The sequence below is a fragment of the Hypomesus nipponensis genome, chromosome 3 (assembly GCF_054491055.1).
Source record: "Hypomesus nipponensis isolate SF chromosome 3, ASM5449105v1, whole genome shotgun sequence".
In the NCBI taxonomy this organism is placed as follows: Eukaryota; Metazoa; Chordata; class Actinopteri; order Osmeriformes; family Osmeridae; genus Hypomesus; species Hypomesus nipponensis.
In genome coordinates, this window is record NC_140363.1 from 9087931 (window position 1) to 9108032 (window position 20102).

The following is a 20102-nucleotide window of genomic DNA, read 5'->3' on the forward strand; positions in this document are numbered from 1 at the left end:
TCAGACCCAGCTACAGGGAAAACAGACCCAAATCCAAGTGGATATGTGTGTGCGTGTGTTGCTAGTGTTTGTGTGCGTGATGGCTTCACAGTCATGCCATCTCCTCTGTGCTTGTGCTGTTTTGAACAGACATTGTCATTGCATCAGACTAATAGACGATAACACTCCCCGTTCCCTTCACACACACACACACACATTCACACACACATATTCTCACACACACACACACACACATATTCACACCCTGCTTATCCGATGTCTATTAATAGTTCAGTTTCTCCTCAATGATCAGCGTGCCTCTGAGAGCACCAGGCTGAAAGACAGGCCCACAGGGTTAACTTGAGCCCATCCTCTAAAGAGAGCTGAAGAGCTCTCCCCTCCTTCCATCCCTGCCTCCCCCATCCTTCTCAGAGACCTCCATTCAGCCTGCAGATGGCTGCCAGTGTGTGAGAGACAAGAGCCCCACTCGGGTGGTTAACTAGGAGCAGCTAGCAGACAGGCAGGGAACTTCATTGACATGCAGGGAGTGTCTTTGATTCCAGAGAGGAGAGGAGGAGAGGAGAAAGAGAGCATGTTATGGAGGAGTGCAGGGTTATGGAGGAGTGCAGGGGGTCCACAGGCTCAACCCTGCATCCACAGGACAGGTCTGCTGGAATTGCAGGACGGGAAAGGCAGAAGATTCTGTTTGCAATCTCTGAGGATGTGGACCGGATTAGGTCGACGTGTTTTACGTTATGTACAGCCAGCCAGTTTGCCAGTTAATCAGCCAGTTAGCCAGGCTCTGTCTGCTAACCAATTAGCTAGCCAGCTAGCCATCCTGTCAGTCAGCCAATCAACCAGCCACGTGTGTGCATGTCAGCTACTCTCTTTCGCTTATGCAACACAATGTGTAATTACTCATGCAGCTATGCTTATCTCTTTATTGTTGTCATCCTAATTAATAAAACTGTCATAGCTCATAAACGAGAAAGATTTCTAGCGCCCTTGTGTGAGTGTGTGTTTGTGTTCTGGGGCTGGGTGTAGAGCTGGAGTATTATGTGTGTCAGCAATAGTCAGGCTAAAACAAAGTGCCATCCATCACAAGCTGCCTAGCCAGGCTTCAATAATAACTGGGTTAGAATAAATGGGCCATGATTTCAGAGGAAGAACAAAAACAGGGAGGATTAGCCAAAGCACAGTCTTGTTAAAACAGACACACTTTGAAGACTATAACCCTTCCCTTGACCCCAGTCCAGTCCCAGTCCAGTCCCAGTCCAGTCCCAGTCCAACACATCCAAGCCCTTTTTAATTCTGCCTTGTCCATGTTCCAATATGTCACCCTCCCAATGGAGCACAGCCCATCCCAGCATTATCCTAGCACAGTCCCAGCCCAGCCCAGTGCCAGCCTCAGACCCAGACACAGCCTGGCCCATCCCAGCTGACACAGACCAGTGAAGCCCAGACCGACACAGGAAAATGGATGAATGCTCCTGCTAACAGCACCAGGGACGGTGGGTGTAAATGAAGATGAATCTGACACAACTACAAAGGAAGGCCAGAACCTGGGGCTAGACAGACAGACAGACAGACAGACAGACAGACAGACAGACAGACAGACAGACAGACAGACAGGGAATGACACAGCACATCTCTCTGGGCTTGTGGTGTATAACCAGCTGCCTATTCAAAGGACAGCAAGGTATGTCAGCGATTGAGCACTTAACCCTCTCACACATCCAGATCAATACTCTGGGATTTTGGCCTTGCGGTTGAATATGTTAATCAATTGATGTTGCCTCTGGACTATGTTTGTCTAGGATAAAGCTCGGTAGAGTGTGTGAGTATCTTATGTGCTGTAGTGATTGCAGACACACACACACACCCACACACACAAAAGTCTGACAAGATGCATCATCCACCCACCCATCCTGTCTCATCTCTTGTCCTCAAAGCGATTGATGAGGTGGCAGCCGTTTGCGTTGCGGATCTTTCCGATCTTACACACACACACCAACACACGCGCACACTAAGCAACACACACACACATTCAATAGCTCCAGTGTCCCCGCTAGCAATCCTCCCCTCTGTGTCCAGAGAGAGAGAGAGAGAGAGAGATGCCAGTGTCACACCGGGGGACAATGCCGGCTGCAGCCTCATGCTTCCTCCAGAGAGTCCTCCCTTGCCCTCCCTCTCCTCTATCCTCCATCCTCTCTACCTTCTCTCTCTCTTTTTTGTCTTTCTTCTCATCTAATTCTACTGTTTTGTGAGCCCGGGTGCTTCAGGGCTTCAGTGTACGGTGTTGGCTGCATGGAGGACTGTGGAATCACAGATAATCTACTTGAGAAACAATGTGACATTGTGTGTTCATTTTGATTTGAGACAGTTAGCCCCGCTGCAAACGAGCACAAGTTCCAAAATATGCAAGATGTGTTTGAACAGAATGCCACATTTGAGAAGCTCTCTCTCTCTTTATTTCTGTCACCATCTGCTGATGACGGCTAGTTTCGGGAATGATAAACTGGCCCAGTTAAAAGTTCTACAGTTGCATTAGTGGGGCCAATTTTGCTAATGGGCAAACCATTTGTCCCAACCGTGATAAGATCAAACATGTTCTGCGTACAAGGGTTTTGGGCCCAATCTCCTTTCAGACTGCAGGGACTCTCCATGCATTGGTATGTAAAGCTTGGCTCACTGCTCAGAACACTGGAGAAAATGTTGCTTGACGAGATGATGCACATGAAAGCTGGCTTCGTTATCGCAGTAAAATAGGATTCAACGCCTTTGAAATCTGTTCTGAGATCAGGAGTTATCTACATTTACATTTAGTCATTTAGCAGACGCTCTTATCCAGAGCGACTTACAGTAAGTAAAGGGACATTGTCCCCGAGGCAAGTAGGGTGAAGTGCCTTGCCCAAGGACACAACGTCATTTCGCCTTATCGGGAATCGAACTAGCAACCTTCTGGTCCCGACTCCCTAACCGCTCAGCCATCTGTGGAAGAGGACAATTTGCGCCGGTTGACCTGGTGTGAAAATGTGATCATGGAGTGGTTCACAACGAATGTGAATATGATTCAAGAACGCTTCCAGTTGGCATCAGTGTTCAATGATAATGTCACTCTGAATGATGACAGTTCAAAACACAGGGAAATACTATCAATATTGTGAACATATGGCTTGGATAAATCTCTGACATGGTCCAGATATATTTAATTGGTCTGTTATAACAGACGTTTATTTGATCTTATGCAATCATTGACAAAGAAAGCGTGATGGCACTACCATGCCAGTCTGCTGTCAGTCTAACCTCGAGCATGCTGTACACATGCCATCCAGATTAGAAATGGCTAGCGCCAATGACCATATGTGTGCATTTGAAATGTAGGACACTGGAGTGTGGCATTTAAAGCTGGTATTATGATCTTTCACACACATAGGAGAATCCTCCCCCCCACCCTACCATCCACACAGACACATCAATCCCCCCCCTCCACCCTCCCTCCGCCCATATCGACAAGTGCTGTATGTCGCCATGGCAAAATGTCTTATATATCCATATCTTTGTGCATTGATCCTATGTGTATTTAATGCTCCCCGTCCTTTCGGACATCCTTACTACAGAGGCGTTTGGGCAGAATGCATTGAAAGTTCAATTTATACCCGTAATTTGATATTTTTGGGGCGCTGATCTCATTTGTAACGGAGACAAGTTCTTTTTTGTGTAGGCTGCAGTGTAGGACAATAGCACAAGGTGTTATTTGGATGTATTCAATCTTGATCACATTGTTCCCCATGGCTTATTTCTATGGTAATGTCTTGATAGGGAAGCGTGTGTCTGAATGGGTTCTCGGTATTAGGGCGGATATTGCTGCGACTGTGGAGAATACCAAGCACTGTATTACAACGTCAGCACAGAGAAGGACATTGCAGGACACCACCGAAATTTATTCTTGGGGATGTGAATCCAAACAAGCTATTTCTCATGGCTAATTTGAATGAGGTGTCTCTAGTGAGATTTGTGTGTGTGCCTGTCTGCCTGCCTGTGTGTGTGTGTCTGCCTGTGTGTGTGTGTGTGTGTCTGCCTGTGTGTGTGTGTAGGGTGCAGATTACACCCACCCACCATGGGTGCTCCTGGTAGAAGGAGAGTTATGAGGATGACAGTAGAGAACAAACAGGGCCTGGCCTCCATGCTTACTAATAGAAGCAGCCGCTCAGACCTGCCTCCCGCGTTCAAAAGAGCCCTGCTCTCTCCCTCCTGGCTTTAATCTTCCACAGGTGCACAAACACAGCACACACACACATACATACATACACACACACACACACACACACAAACAGACAGAAAGACCTAGAAATAGTGGAAGGTGAAAAGATAATGCAGCTATTGCAAAAGATGGGGAGCTCAAGTCGATCCAGTATATTTTCTAATCAATGTCTTTTAATGGCTTCAATCTAAGACTGTCGACTGTTCAATATAGAAAAGAAGTAGGGTGCAAACAGGAGTATCAAGTGGCTTTAATTGGAATCAATTCAGTACACAAAGACAGGTAGACAAAAAGTTAGACACTGCCTGCCTGCCTGCCTGCCTATCATTCCACCTCTTTCCTCCACCCGCATTCCACCCTGAGTTGTCATTTGTGGCGTGGCAAGAAGGAGGTGTTTCACCTCGGAGCAGAGCAGCATGGCATGCCGCGTCCTGTCACGGGGGTGCTAGTTCCTATAAGCAGCCGGGCTGCCAGATAGACAACCACTACCAAAGTCCTCAGCGCCCATCCTCCACATACACATCCATGTATGTGTATGGGTTCCAGCCACACTCGCTCTGCCAGGGCTGCCCCCTGGGTCTACACCCCTTCAGACACGAGAGCAAGCTGGTCGCACGTGGTCACAAACACGCCATGGAAACTTTTTCCCTCGTTTCCTCTAAGAGCCTCTGAATAATGTAATAGGTGCTGGAAGGTGAAGGTTGGTGGTAAGGCCCTCTCTGACTGTCCATGTCAACGTAACTTGTCATTGGATGTTTCGTCCGGGTTTGATGGTGTTGCAGTATGTTGAATGTGTAGGGCTTTGGTTAGTCCAAAGAATGTTACAGTTATGAGTTAAGGTAGGGCTATGGGTTGGGTTCCATTTAGTGTGTGATTGAAGACGTCCGTGACCCAGAGAGAGTCTGAGAGAGGGAATTTGAGGCCTGGATAGCGACGTCTAGCCACACGACACACACACACAGACACACCTCCACCTCAGGTCTCCCAGGACCTACCCTGCATCTCTGAGCAGCACACAGAGACGTGCAATGTCTGAGGTTAGGATGTCGCCCCCCCCACCCTCGTCCTTTCCCTCCCCAGGTTGAGAAGTTCTCAAGGACGCGTTGCAGACTGACAGACAGGGGGAGTGACAGGGAGTGGTAGTGGGCGTGGCAGCTAGCAGATCCTGGGGTGGCGGGGGGGGGGGGGATGGGGACAACAACAAAGAAAGCATTCATGCAAACTGATGCAAACCTTTTTTATTAATATTGTTATAATTGTACTGGAGGATGATGAAAGGCTTGTCGGGCTCTCCCAGACTGGGTTTATCTGCATTACATCCATGAACATTGTAAAATAAATGTACACATTTAACATAAGACAACAATCTAAACCATCTAAAGCCTCAGCGTGGTTCACAAAAACAACATTTTCATCAACAAAACTCGTTCCAGTGGACTTTCTTTGGTTGTGCTGAATTATGTATCGGAAGATCAGCCAAACGTTTTGGGGATCTGAGTTTCCACTTCCTCTGCGCAGTAGTAAACACTGCATGATTTATCAAACGGCAGCGAGGATCAGCTTGCGAGGCAGCAGCAAGACGCCTCCTCAGCTGAGCCCGCAACCAGCCACTGTCTAGAGCTCAGAGAGAGTGAGGTCTTAGAGAGTGAGGTCATAGAGAGTGAGGTCTTAGAGAGTGAGGTCTTAGAGAGTGTTAGGATAATTTCTCAAGTAATGCACAGAGTCGTCGGATTCAAAGAAAGTACAATAGTTTAATGCTTGCCAGCAAGGAGACAAAGTCTGATCGCAATACAAAGTTTGTCCGCTAGCATGTTGTGCTAGCTAGCTATTTAAGCAGAACCGCTCTTTACAGTCATTGGTTAAGACAAAGGCATGCAAATGTTCCATTGCTCTTCTTCATTGGCTCCTTGCATAGACCTGGCGCAGGAGTGTGTGCGTGCGTGTTTGAGTGTGTGTGCCTTTTGACCCCTGTAAGCTTGACCACATGATTCACCCAACACAGATAAGGCCAGACATCTTTTATGGCCTCTCCAGTAAGAGAGAGTGGTCAGCCCAGGTCACCTTGTTTACATATGCCTCGTGTTCCCCAAAGTTCAGATTTGGGGGTAGGCCTCTCTCTACACACAAAGGAATGCTGAACACAGAATCATTCTTATACAGGATAAATGTGCTACATCTTCAATTTTCCCAACAGAGAGTGAGGTCATAGAGAGTGAGGTCTTAGAGAGTGAGGTCATAGAGAGTGAGGTCATAGAGAGTGAGGTCATGGAGAGTGAGGTCATAGCAGGAAGCTGAAGTCTACTGAGGTCACTAATTAATCTGGCGGCTGGAGACATGTTCAGGCGAGGCCCTGTCTGGAGACACTGGTGGCCTCTTTCATCGTCTCTCTCTCTCTTTGTGTTTTACTCTCTCTTTCGCATCCCTCCTCCTCCCTACCCACCGTCTTTCTCTCCATGTCTCTCTCTCTCCCTCACACTGTATCTCGCTCTCACCATCTCAGTGGCAGCCACTCTTGATCTGACTCACCTTCCTCCATCCCCCCTTTGTTCTCATCTCATCCTCTCTTATTCATGAGGCCCAGGCCTGAGTTTAGGTGATGTCATGCACATCTAAAATGAGATTAGATAAGAGCAGAAATCTCCTAGTCTGTTGTCATATGAGCAGTCAGCACTGAGCTGAGACTCAGTGAGGGTTACCGTGATTGGAGATGTGTGTTTGGGCTTGTGTACACGTGTGTATCTGTGTGTCTGCCTGTGTTTACATATGTGTGTTTGTGCTGTATCACATTCTGTGTCTCAATTGTTGATCCCATGTTAAATATTCCTAAAATCTAACTTTATATCCCCCCCGTGAGATTCCTTGAAAAAATGTTTTTAAATCCCGCTCTCTATAGATCTGATGTCACATACATTCTGAATGACCCTCCTGTATAACACACCCGTTAACCATATGACCACAGAGCATACATTAAACATGTGGAGACAGTTGTGAGGATCTATATTTGGTTTTGAATGCAGCTACATGTTCCATACAATGCATACATTTACATCCATTTGCATACATCTGTGTTTTGACGATATGCAAATGACTGGGGAGAGAGCATCGACAGGAGTTGCAGAGCTGTTAGTGTGTGTGTGTGGGGGGGGGGGTGTCATGATGGGGTGGGGAAAGAGAGGGGGGGTAGATATAGAGAAAGGGGGATTGGGAGAGAGGGAAAGAGAGTGGGGGGGATGTATAGAGAGAGAGAAGGAAAGAGAATGATGGAGAGATAGAGGGGAGAGAGAGAGGGACACGTAGAGAAAAAGAGAGACCAAAAGGGCAGTGTATAGGTTGAGAGGGAGGGTGGGGGATGATAATGGTGCTGGCCTGGCCAGATGTGTGGCACCTCCCAGGGGGGTTTCCCAGTGCTCTGGGCTCCAGGATGAATCGTTTGAATGAAATAAAACATAATTAAAACCTTCCCTGGCACTCAGGCAATCACAGATCTCTTGCTGCTGCAGCACTAGTGGATAACTCACACTGAAGGTTCCTGTGTACTCCGCCGTGTCGTCACTCACACCAATCCCCACTGTCACACACACTCCCCAACCCCCACTCCCACACACACACACACACACTCTCACCCATCCACACACATCAATCCAACCGCCACTCCTTCACACACAATCGCATACAAACAGACACACACCCCACTGCCATTATAATGTACAGAACTGTACATAAGCATGGTTGGTCACAATTGATAGCTTGGTCTCTCCAAATGGCCCCGCATCAAGTGAACATGCTGCCGAATCACGCCCAGGCACAGAGTAGACAATTTGATTGGTACATGAATCACACTCTAACTGGGATTGGATGGGAGGGTAAGAGATGATGTGAATTCCACGAGCCATTGGTCCATTGGCCGTGGGCAAGGTGAGATTGCCTCCGAGTTAGCAGCCGTATTACAGCATGCTCGTTAACTCAGGAGCGGGAGAGGAGGGGTGGGTTGGTGGAGGGGGGAGCATATGGTGGGTCTGAATGTCGAGAGGTCACATTCTCTCTCTCTCTCTTTCCCTCTCTCTCTCTCTGTCTCTCTCTCCTTCTCTCTCTCTCGGTCTCTCACGGTCTCTTTCTGATTGGTTTCTCCATCTCTCCCTTACAGATCCCTGTGGGAGGGGCCATGCGGGACCATGGAGCAGATGTTGTGCTGGGATTGGGCAGTCAGGTTCACGCCAAGGGTTCAAGCAGGTTCCCAGTCCCACACAGAGTAAATATCTCTCTTTAATCACTGAGTGTTCCTGACTCCAGACGGAAGCACTCCTTGATTGGCTGCTTCATCTCAAGGCCCTATAGGAAATGCGCTGTAGTTTCTATGGTAAACTCTGGACTGTAAGTGTGTGGAGAGATGACATAGAGCCAGTCCAGTTTGTCCAATCCAGCCCAGTTCCTGTAAGAAATATATTGAACATCATCTTCCTTACTACCGGCTGCATATGCACCCATGACTGTGTGTAGGACGAGGGGTGCTTGCAGCCTAACATTCAAGAGGAGCGGTAGACCAGTATAGACTGTATAACTAATGAACTCTTATTGCGGAGAACACAATGTCCAGTTGTTCTGGGTTGGTTCCATGTTGAGGATCTGGTGCAAAATAAATGGCAAAAATAATCAATATGTTGTAGTTCTGCCACACTGTGACTCATAAGCATGGACAGGAATGGATCTTGCATGTGTTGCCTGTAAAAACAAATATTTGACATGTGCATTGATGTGTGTTGTAAAACTGTATTGATGACGGTGTGAGAAACCATAAACACAGACTGCTCATCTCACGTTTACAGAAAGCTTTCTGTTTTTATGGCAGGCTATTCTGTGTCTTATTGTCATGGTTCTTACATGGAAATAAACCCACACAAACCCACACGGCAATGGACATCCCCCATTCTGTTCTGGCAAAGAGAGCAGGGCAGCTGTTCTCCGTGGTCACGTGAGCTCACAGCCTCGTTTGGAGGCCAACCAGCTTGTCTCCACTCTACCTCCGGACCCACATGAGGACTCCCATTCCACGACATAGAATCTCAGCCCTGTTAATAATATGGAAATAACCATAACTGTGAATACAAAAAGGATCATAAAAAGAGCAAAAGAGATGGAAACACGCATATTGAACTGTATAAACACAGTCTGAAATGATATTGGTGGCCATTCCTGCCAACCATCAGGCCGTGCCTGAAAGCATTCCCCTAACATCAGCATTGTCCACAAAGGTCAACCCCCGCTCCCCTCCCCGACACACACACTCACCCCCCCTCCCCGAGACACACACACGCACACTCACACACACTCACCCTCCCCTGCACTCCATCCTCCTATAGAAGCACCTACAGTGCACTCTGTCTGCACTTTCCACCCCAAGCCCTGCAGTCCCTGTATCCATCACCTGCTCTCCGTTCCCGCCCCTTTGCCCGCATCCGTCGCTGGGTCCCACTAATGAGGGGTTGGTGTATCTCTCTCTCCCCTGTCACACATGTGTGTGTGTGTGTGTGTGTGGTTGTCGTCCCTGTAGTGTGGCCCTCATGCAAAGAGCTGAGGACACTCAGCTCCCTACAGGAGCTGACGTCAGCCGGATGCTCCCTCTTATCAGCTGTTTCCTGGTGCTGCATGCGCTGATGTATGTCTGGATGGTGAACCGACAGGACACCCACCCTACCCTGGGATCATTCGACGATCTGTGTTCCCTTTGTTAACGATGACCTTGGAAGAGTCTTGCTATTCTATAACTATCATTTCACAATATGGCTCTGGCTACCAGCTACCAGTCTGACGATAAAAGGATTCTTGGCATGGGGCCAATGTTTTCCTCAGTTGGCAGGAGGCAAGAGGGCGATGAACACATGAACAAACCTTCGTAATCTTGCCTCTCCCCCCCCCTCCTCAGACGGGCTCTGCCACAGTCGGGGATGGTGTTAGACCACACTTAGGAGGATTCATTTGAGTCCTTTTCTGATCAAACTGGAATGCAATGCAAGTTTCAAGGAGCTTAACACAGTGCTAAGGCTTCTCCTGCCAAGAGTATCCTGGTGGTGGGGTGGGGGTGTGTGTGTGTGTGTGTGTTTGTGTTTGTGGTAGAGGATCTTCCCTCTCTAATGTAAGATCTCTCACTGTCTTTCATGTGTGTTTACATGCTTGTCTATGTGCGTGTATGTATTCATGTGGATGCATGTCTAGGTAGGTGTGTGGGTGTGTGTGTGTGTGTATGTGCGCCTCTCTCATATGCTAGCCCAGCCTAAGAGATTTGCAGCAGACAGTGTTGGGAATATCTAAGGGTCCTTGCCTGAGGGCATCATAGGGTTAGTGCAACCATCTGCATCAGCTGGCTGGGTTACTAACACATTTAAATGTCCCATGTCCTGTGATGAGGGAGGTAGAGGCAAGAGCTGCATTAGCAAGTCTGGCTCATAGAGGAAATGTGTGATTTTACGTAAATAATGAACCATCTTTTAATGGTAGCTAAAGGTAGCAGACATCATCTGATGTGTGAATGTGTGTGTTTGTCTGGTTATTTCGTTCAGCATTTATTCCTACATTAAATTAGACAGTCCTCTGGGGGGGGTCTGTGAATTTACAGTCCAGCATATTTTCCAACTCGATCTTAGGTGGGAGATGCGGCTTGTATGATGGGTTGCTGGTCATTAAGGCTTTGCTAGGCTGTTCTGTAAAGTGTGATTTCAGCCCCGTGTTATTGGCCTGGACGAGACAAGCACGTGATTCACACCAAAGGGCTGCCACATCAGAGAGAAGGGGGAGGAGGAGACGGGGGAAAAGAGAGAGAGAGCTGGCGAGAGAGGAGAGAGGGAGGGGTGGTGAGTGGGAGAGAAAGCAGAGAGAGGGGAGTGGGGAGAGGGAGAGTGCCAAAGACAGAGAGGAAGAGAGAGGTGGGGAGAGAGAGCGGGACACCAAGGGAAGGATGGAAGGGGAGAGAGAGAAAGAGAGACAAAGAGAGAGCGAGGAAGAGAGGGAGGTAGGGGTGACATGCAGAGGAGAAAACCGCAATAGAAGAGACATCTGTATGGTTCACCCAGAGTCCAGAGGTAGCGCGGAGTGAACTAGACCAGAGGAGTAGCAGCATGGCGTCCTGTGAGCACGTGCTGCATGTGAGGAATCATGGAGGGAGCTCTTTTCGGGGCTGGACTTCACAGGCTGCTTCGGGCTTCTTGTTTGTGCTGGAGTGTACACCTTCTGCACCCCTCTAAATCAGATCACTATTAGCATGGCTTTCAGCTGTGGCTGTTCCGCTTAGACTTTACCAAACACAGAGTTGTATACACATGTGAATGTGAGTCGACTGCCGATGGAGAGGGGGAAAGAGACAAGGCCTTCAGCTCATTCCCCCTCTCTCTCACTCTCTCTCTCTCTCCTTCCTCTTTGTGGCTCGGTGTCTGTCCCATTAGAGGGAGAACACCACTGCGGCTGATTAAGCCTCGACCCGCCACTGATTTTTATTGGCTGCTCAATGGCGTGGAACTTAAACGTTTATCAGGGTCGATGGACGATGCAGCAGGGGGTGTCTGTTCTACCTGCCATCAGGGAGGCCTGGGGCAGGACAGAGAGAGAGGGAAAGAGGGAGGGAGGGAGGGAGGGGCTACCACGGCAGGGCTGCCAGCATGGACCTCACCTTACGGACGGAGCAGATTCAGCACACGATAGGAAAAGGATATTATTACTGTTCCTCTCCTCTGCGGTGTGGCCTAACAGTGTAACGATTGTAAGCACTGCCAAGTAACCGCTCTTACGCCTTCCTGAGCCAAGTTGCTGATTTAGTATAACACAGTGTCTCAGGAAGGCGCTTAAAAAAAATACATGCACCAGGCTGTTTTTGTATTTTTTTCAGACGTGAAACTTTTATTATCCTGACTCACTCAAAACACCAACCGATTTGAATGTGTTGTGTCTTTGTCGAAGCAAAGGGGATGATTGCATTGGCTGCGGGTTTGCCCGGCGCTGTCCTCCCTTGAACCCCTAGGTGGCACATCTAATCATAATCCAAATTCCCCCCCCCCCCTATCCCCCTTAATCCAAGAGGTCATATTAAAAGTGGGATCAGACATTAATCTGGCATCACCTTTCCTGGGCTCTCTCAGCAGTGATTGTTGACCAGGCCTGTCCTTGCAGCCAAATCCGCCGCCCCCCCTCCTCCTCCACCCCATCCGAATGGGTGCTGCCACTGTCACATGGCCCTTTGTTTCTCCACGCTTGGAGGCTTTCATTGGTGTGTGTGTGTGGGTGTTGGGGGGTGGTCATCTGAGGACGGGCCTGGTGTTCTTAGATCCCAGAGGTGTTACAGCATGTCCCCTCACATGAACCGGCAACACCAGGGACCAAGCAAGGGAGCAGGAACAGGGAGGGGAGCCTGCAGCCTAGAGACGTAGAAAGACACGATTATAGAGTCACATAAAGAGAGACGTGCTAAGGAAAGGAAGAGTGAGAGTGGGAGAGAGCGAGAGACACAGCAGAACATGAAGACATAGAGAATGAGAGACATTTAAACATAAAACAGACAGAGAAAGAGAGACATTGAGAGATAAAGAGGAGGCTGAATTGTTCCCCAGTCAGACTTCAGGGTGCAACACGGTCCAGCCATACTGTACCATCCTCCTCTGGGTTGTTTTGGTTTTGTTTCAACAGAAGCCATATCTGCCTAGAACATGTGGTGCACATATGCTGGAGCAGTAAGCAGGCTAATTTCATAGCTTTTGGCTTCGGTGGATCAAAAGACCCACTTTCAATGTTTTCTTCTGTTTGCTTTCACCCTTTCAAGCAGTAATCTGTGCAAAAGGCAGAATTAAAGCAGAAGGCCCCGGAGCCAGTCTTTCCCTTTCAGATTGTTAAAAGAAGGGGAAATGGATGGGTATGGCTCCGCGGGCACCAAGGATTGTGGGATTGTGGGGTTCGCTTTCAGGTCAAAGTGCCGTTGTGTAAATCACAGGTTATGTCTGTGGAGACACAAGAAGGCCCTACTCGAATACCAGTAGGAGGAATAATGGGACCATGATTCCTCCTACTGGTTAATGTTTGATAAGTCAAGTATGTGTAACTCCCATGTGATATTGTTTGTGATAAAGGTCTAGCCCTAAGATCCTTAAGCGATACAGCGCCATGCAGGGTTGGGGTTTTAAACCATTGCCGACCTTGCGTGGGTGATCGATTTTTCATGTGGTAGCAGTTTGAGAACCGATCCTACGTTTCTGCCTGCTGCAACCACCAACCTCCACCCTCCCTCGCCCCCTCCACCCAGCTCTCAGGTTCTACTGGGGGGGGGGGTACCCTGTGATGTAGAGCTGCTGCCACGGAACGTCGTAAATACAGACGTTAACCACCCCGGCCACATCAGTAACAGCTGCCACAGCACAAGCTTGTCCTTCGCATGTCAACCCTACCAGCCGGGACACGGCTGGCTGTTTGACTATGTTGGGGACCCACAACCACTAGACTTCTGTATTGCTATAGCAAAGAACATTAACAAGAACATCTATGTTTGTCCTTTTGGTGGCTTATCACATCTTCACAGGGCAAGGCAGCTATTGCATGCAAGGGAGATTTGGGACGATGACATAACTGTGTTGTACCCTAGCCATGGGTATTGGGTACACGGTATTGGATGTCACAGTTATGGTTTGTCCGTGAAACCAGCTCCTGACCTATGAGTCCCTCTGTGTTCATCCAGAGATGGAAGCCGCTAATGCATCAGTGGTCTCACACTCTGTGAACCACCGTCTCCGGGGGCAACGGCTTTGCAAATGGACTATAGAACTAAACTGTCATTGGATGAAACAGGGGTCAAGGCTTAGATAAAGGTTTAACGCATGGGTCGTTCTGTTTCAGTTGGACTATATGTTGCTGATTAAATGTGTCAATTAGTAATGATTAATAGGTTGTGCTAACTATTTAATTATTTTTGTAGTTCTGGAACTGACCATTTTCATGAAGTCATTTTTCAACAAGACGTTTATGTAGCTGCATTTTCAGCATAAAACGTCATATCTGGCATTCACATCCAAAATCTTCTCCCTAAATCTGTTCCAATGTGCTAGCGTTTTCTCTGCAGTGCTCTTGAGAATAGGATTAGATGCTGTATTATATAGAACAGAGCTTTTGCTGAGTCTTAGCTTGTGAGGCTGTGTCAAAACTAAGTTGTTGAGAATTTTTTCAGCATAAATTCCTCTTTCGACACAGCACTTGACTTAAACACATCTAGACAACAGTGAGACAGGGGTACCAAGTGTAAAAGGTTCGAAATGTGGAAATAAGAAGTTTTACGGTTGTTGTGGGCTTCAAGATGACATGACTCACGATGACAAGATGCTTACAAAACAAACAGAGGGAAACAGCAACAATTATACTAATATATTCTCATCTTCTAGAGACAACAGTTTCTATTTCATGTATTTCTCCCTAATGAAATCCACTCCCTCGTTCCATATCTTGTCTATTGACACAGAATTAATCAAACGACAGAATGCAAGCATATTGGAGCTTGTTGAGGAAGGAGTATTGATTTTGTTATGGAGGCCTGTGTATCTTCCGTGCAAGCTCCTTGTTAAAGTGTGAAATAAAAATGGATGAAATGACATGGAGTCGCTGGTTCCTCGTAAAAGCAGCTTTCCCTTTATGAGGTTGATAGCCACTCTCTGCAGCATCCAGGGGAGAAGACTTCTCTGTGATCCCGGGGCGTTTCTACCGGCAACTGCTCTGAGATAAATGACAGAGATTAGAAGCTAAAATGATCCTGTAAAAACCTCCCCTGTCTTTATTTTAAGCACCTGCAATCAGTGGAAATTGGTGGTGTCTTGTGTTCTACCAGGACGGCCGCAGTCCTGTTCTGTTGGGCCCTGCACTGGGAGAGGAGGTACCGAAGCTCCAGATAAATGCTGGGCTGCTCTGGAAGATCTCTCTTCCTGTGTCTGCATGCTCCAATTCTGATCCACAGACCTCATCCAGGTGGAGAGGTGTATATTTTTTGCACCTCCAGCTAGCTCCCTAGGTAACATTATCACTCCCCCCTCTCTCTCTCTCTCTCTCTCTCTCTCTCTCTCTCTCTCTCTCTCTCTCCACCCCCCTCTGTCTCTGTCTCTGTCTCTCTCCACAAAGGACACAGCAACACAGGTACCATATAATATTTAACCGAAACATCCAACTCTCACATGATGTGAAATGCAACACAGCATGCATAATTGCATTCATACATAACCCAATAATTTTGGCATTTAGCTGCGAGTGGCGGTGAGTGAAGATACCAGGGTGAACTTGTGCAGGGGAAACCAGCGGCATGGTGACTGTCCACAGTGAACAATATACAGTATGAGTACAGTTTAAAGATATTCCTTGGCATTTATGAGGCTCAGTGATTACTGGACCACAAACATTTGTAGCATCACCAAATCACTCCCTTTTTCACTGTACAGTATAGGTTTGTGTATCTGAAAGACAGATCAGACAGAAAACAGGATGACAACCTACAGTGATGAAGAGATGGAGAGAGAGAGAGAGAGAGAGAGAGAGAGAGAGAGAGAGAGAGAGAGAGACAGGAGGTGCGTGTGTGTGGGAAAGAAAGGCAAGCACTGCATTGCATCAAGTCAACCTGACAAACTGCACCTCTTCCTTCTTCTTTTTTTGCCTAAATTCAGGAGTCAGGGAGATATTTTGCGTCCCTACTGAGTGCGAGATGGATGGGTCAGTCCTCGGCCTCTTCATTTCTCTGGACTCTGCCGAGTCATTCTTGCATCCAAACTCTCTCTGGTCAGACCCTTACCGCTCTCCTTCAGTTACTCTCAGCTTTCTCTTTCTCTCCTTCTCTCTCTCCTTCTCTCTCTCTCTCCTTCTCTCTCTCTCTCTCTCTCTCTCTCTCTCTTTCTCTCTCTCTCTCTCAGGGGTGTGGGCGTCTACAGTTTGGCACTTTCTCTTTTTCTCTGTGTTCTCGTTCCTGATGACCTTCAGGAAGAGCACTCTTCCCCCTCAGACGGAGCAGCTCACTTGCTTTCTTTTCTTCCTCAAATTAGAGAAGAAGGGATGAGCAGAAGACTTAATAGGTCTGCCCCATGTATCGATAAGAATGAGGTCTCTCGCATCCCTACAATACACAGGGTGTGTCTGTGTTGGCCAAAGGCGCAAACTCAACACTAAAACATTGAAAACAGTTACATGTTAAGCACATGACCAGGGGCTGACTGCAAGATATGTGAGCCGGTGCTTTTCATAAGGCTTCCCCATTGGGGAACATAGTGTATTGATGTCTGTCACAGGGGGCATCCCCATTATAAAATGCAGCCACTGAGCAACACATGCTGGTGAGATGAGGATCGAGGAGGGGGGGGGGGGTCTTCTTGTGGGGAGTAACATAGTGGGTGTGGCAAGCCTTCACACTGCACCAAGCAGAAGCTGACACTATAGGACAGCACTGATGAGGCAACTCAAGCTCTCAGAAAGTAAAGACAGAAAGCACTGCACTTCACACGTTTCTGGTGTACATGAATCCCACTTTTATTTTTGGACAGAAAAGATGTTGTTTTTTCTGACTTGTTTTGGTTACATTGAAAACCATTTTATGAAAAACTGTAGCACCAGAGAGTAGATTTTTATTTTTGCCCATTACTTTGTTAAAAATGTCAATTTGTGCTATTTTGAGTTTTGATCAATTCTGATTGTGGAGAGACATTTCCTTCTTGTATATAAAAAAGACTAGCACTTTACTTCTTTTCCAGTCATTTGCAAAACAAAAGTATATAGAGAAAATGCCATATATCCTTTTCATTTAAATCACAACAAATACAGTTAAAGCAACAAAATAAATTGGGCGGCATTGAGCATACTCCAAGCAAGGGAATTAGCTTTCATGATGAATAATACTATATATATATATATATATTTATATATTTATATGTACACATATTATGTTTTATATACAAGTATGGCACTTGATTACACAAAAGCAAGAAAACACTTCACAAATGAAAGCAGTGGGCGCTTTGGTGTGTTATAAATTAAGGAAGTCACAGACGTTAGCGTTTGCAGCAAATCCACCAGATACTGTTTTGCAAGTCAGCTATATAGCAATGGAATGATTACATACGTTAAGGTCAGTGGTGCAACACAGGCAACAAAAAACATGAATGATGCTGATGTATTTCAACTAGGTCGATCCATAGTCAAAATTGATTTATATATATCTATGCATATATAAATCTGGAGGATAGTTTTTTTTTTCTTTTTTACTTCAGCCGGTGTGTATTGTGTCGCTGAAATAGGTTGGTGTCAAAAGTCGGTGGAAAATGTTTAAAAACACCGTCAATAGCACATATTGGGATCGGTTTGGATCCCCGTGTTCACCTCTTAGTGCAATTTGCATTGACTCTCTTCAAGTACAGTAGACCAGCCCACAGAGAGGATGCGTGAACACGTCAACATGGTCTCTATTTAGCGCTTTACACGAGTATAAACGTTTACTAAAAAGTTGCATCAGTGCAATATAACAAATAATTCAACAAACGTGTAATTCACGCTTGCAAAAAAGTCAGTAAAAGACAAACAAATCAAAACTCTGCCCACTCTTCTGAGGATGACATGGATCAGGCGCGAGCATCCGTCCATCCCGTTCATTGTGGTTACATTTTTTTTTCACTGCACATTGTCCATTTTCTATTAGTGTTTCCATGTGCTACACATAAGCAGAGTCACTGGACTGAGTGCGACCGAAATTGGGCACACTCATGCGGGGCAAGTCCTTATTTCTTATCTCATATATGGACTTCCGCCTAGCTTGCACACCTCGCACGGCCGTTTTGATCTTCCTCCAGCCCAAATGATTGAGTTCTGCCAGATTCAGCACCACACAAAAACCACTGACCGCAAACATGAAGACTAGAAAAACTGTCTTCTCCGTTGGTCTGGAAACGTAGCACTCAACATCTTTTATGCAGGGGTATCGATCACATTCGTACACCGATGGGACGTTGAATCCGTACAAGAAATATTGACCCACTAAAAAACCTATTTCCAGCGCGTTTCTGAAAACCACTTGGATTATGTAAAACCTCGAGATACCCTCTTGTCGCCGCAATTTTGACTTTGTAGTTCTCATGACCGAATTGGGAATCTCTTTGACTTCCAAACAGTCCGGTTCCGATTCTTTGGTGGAGTTCTCTGTGTTCTGAAGTACTCCGTTAACAATTGTGTTTTTAATCTTTTTGCTGTCATCACGTTTCATTGAATCTTGATCCTTATCCAGACTCAGGAAGACGGTAGAATACCGCCGCTCCTTCTGCTTAGCTGACTGATGCACCGAGTATGTAATAAAACAAAGACTCGGAGTGCACACCATAATTATCTGAAAAACCCAATATCGGATGTGTGATATTGGGAAAGCCTTGTCGTAGCAAGCCTGGTTACAGCCCGGTTGTAGGGTGTTGCAAACAAACATGGTCTGCTCGTCATCATAGACTGTCTCTCCAACTATTGCTACGATTAGAATCCGGAAGATCACCACCACAGTTAGTAGGATCCTAAAAAACAACAAAAAAAAACAAGCAACGTGTAAATATAATGTCTGTTATTGAGGTTTATTCATTGTAAGTATACTCTGTGTGCCTTGATTTTGTTCTTCACTTAGTCTTTAAACGAGCGCGTGTTGGGGAGCTGTCCAGTGCTGAAACGGAAAGCTGCTGCACGCAACTCTGTTTTAGCACTGGTTGGGGATGGTATGTGCATTTATTATGAGACAAACTAATGTCTGTGTCAGTATTATCTAGCACTTGTGTATTGATCATAATTTACATCTTGGCATGTATTTAGGCTATGTAAATATGCATTGAAATGTTTTACTTTTTTCAAGATCTGGCTCTACTTCTGTAAGCTTGTGACCGATACAACGCTGCTTCCTGGTCACAATCATCCATCAACAACACGTCTTTCTGTACCTTGTAAATAAACGGTTGACGATGTATTCTTACCTTCCTATCATAGTAGAGTGCTGCTGGACAGCAGCCTCCAGGAGCCTCTCTAGTATGGTCCATTCCCCCATTTCTGTTCATCCGGAGAAGACGAGGGCGCGCGGCACTCTGGTCGAATTCCTGCAAAATTGTGGTTATTTCCACGTCCCGTTTGTTGTCACTCTCCAGAGGTTCCGAGTTTATCTGGCAAATGCATTGATCTCGTGTTGAAACCGCCGTCCCCCTCTCTCTCTCCCCTCACTCTCTCTCTCTCTCTCTCTCTCTCTCTCGCTCTCTTGCGCGCCGTGCGGAGTTGTATATGTGAGGGAGCGAGTGTGCTGTGTCCGCTGCTCAGCGCTCGCGCGACGCTGCTACACTTTTCCTTGTCATGGGAGTCTGAAGGGCTGATTACTATAAGCCCTCCTATTTTCGATCTTCAGATCAGGTTGATGGGTCGCGCGCTGCGTCTGGATCGAGGGAGGTTGGATTTAATGTCTTGCCAGCGTTAATCCGCCTTTAAGTAGTCTCCTCCTGCGTCACGCGCAGACAGGTTTGTGGAGCGCAGCCAAAATGCCAGGGTTTTTCATTTTCAATATTCGGCAAATAGACCAGGGGCCACCGTGAGATTAATCTGTGATAATATGATTGGTGATAAACTCAGAGAACCCCGGGTGTGTGTCTCCTTTGATATAATCATTGAGTATGCCGGAATTGTGCCAGGTTGCGCGCTTGGGGCGACTCACTGAGGGCTACAGAAGCTGGGGATAGGCTGTGTCCTGAGTTTTAGGGTCAAGGTTTAGTCTCCTGATATTTTGCCATTCTAAATCAGGTGCTTTGATAGCCACACGATTGTAAAAATATGCCTGCCATTACACATTGCCAATGTAAGCAGGACG

General features: G+C 46.9%; 1 protein-coding gene across 1 annotated transcript; it reads right to left on the bottom strand.

Moving 5' to 3' along the window:
- Positions 1-17936: 17936 nt before the first annotated feature.
- On the bottom strand, positions 17937-19371 carry LOC146299690 (gap junction delta-2 protein). Its single transcript, XM_084683228.1, has 2 exons — positions 19228-19371; positions 17937-18780 (listed from the first exon to the last, which is right to left on the bottom strand). The coding sequence occupies exons 1-2, from the start codon at positions 19296-19298 to the stop codon at positions 17937-17939; spliced, it is 915 nt and encodes a 304-aa protein (XP_084539354.1). The 5' UTR covers positions 19299-19371.
- Between the last annotated feature and the right edge of the window lie 731 nt (positions 19372-20102).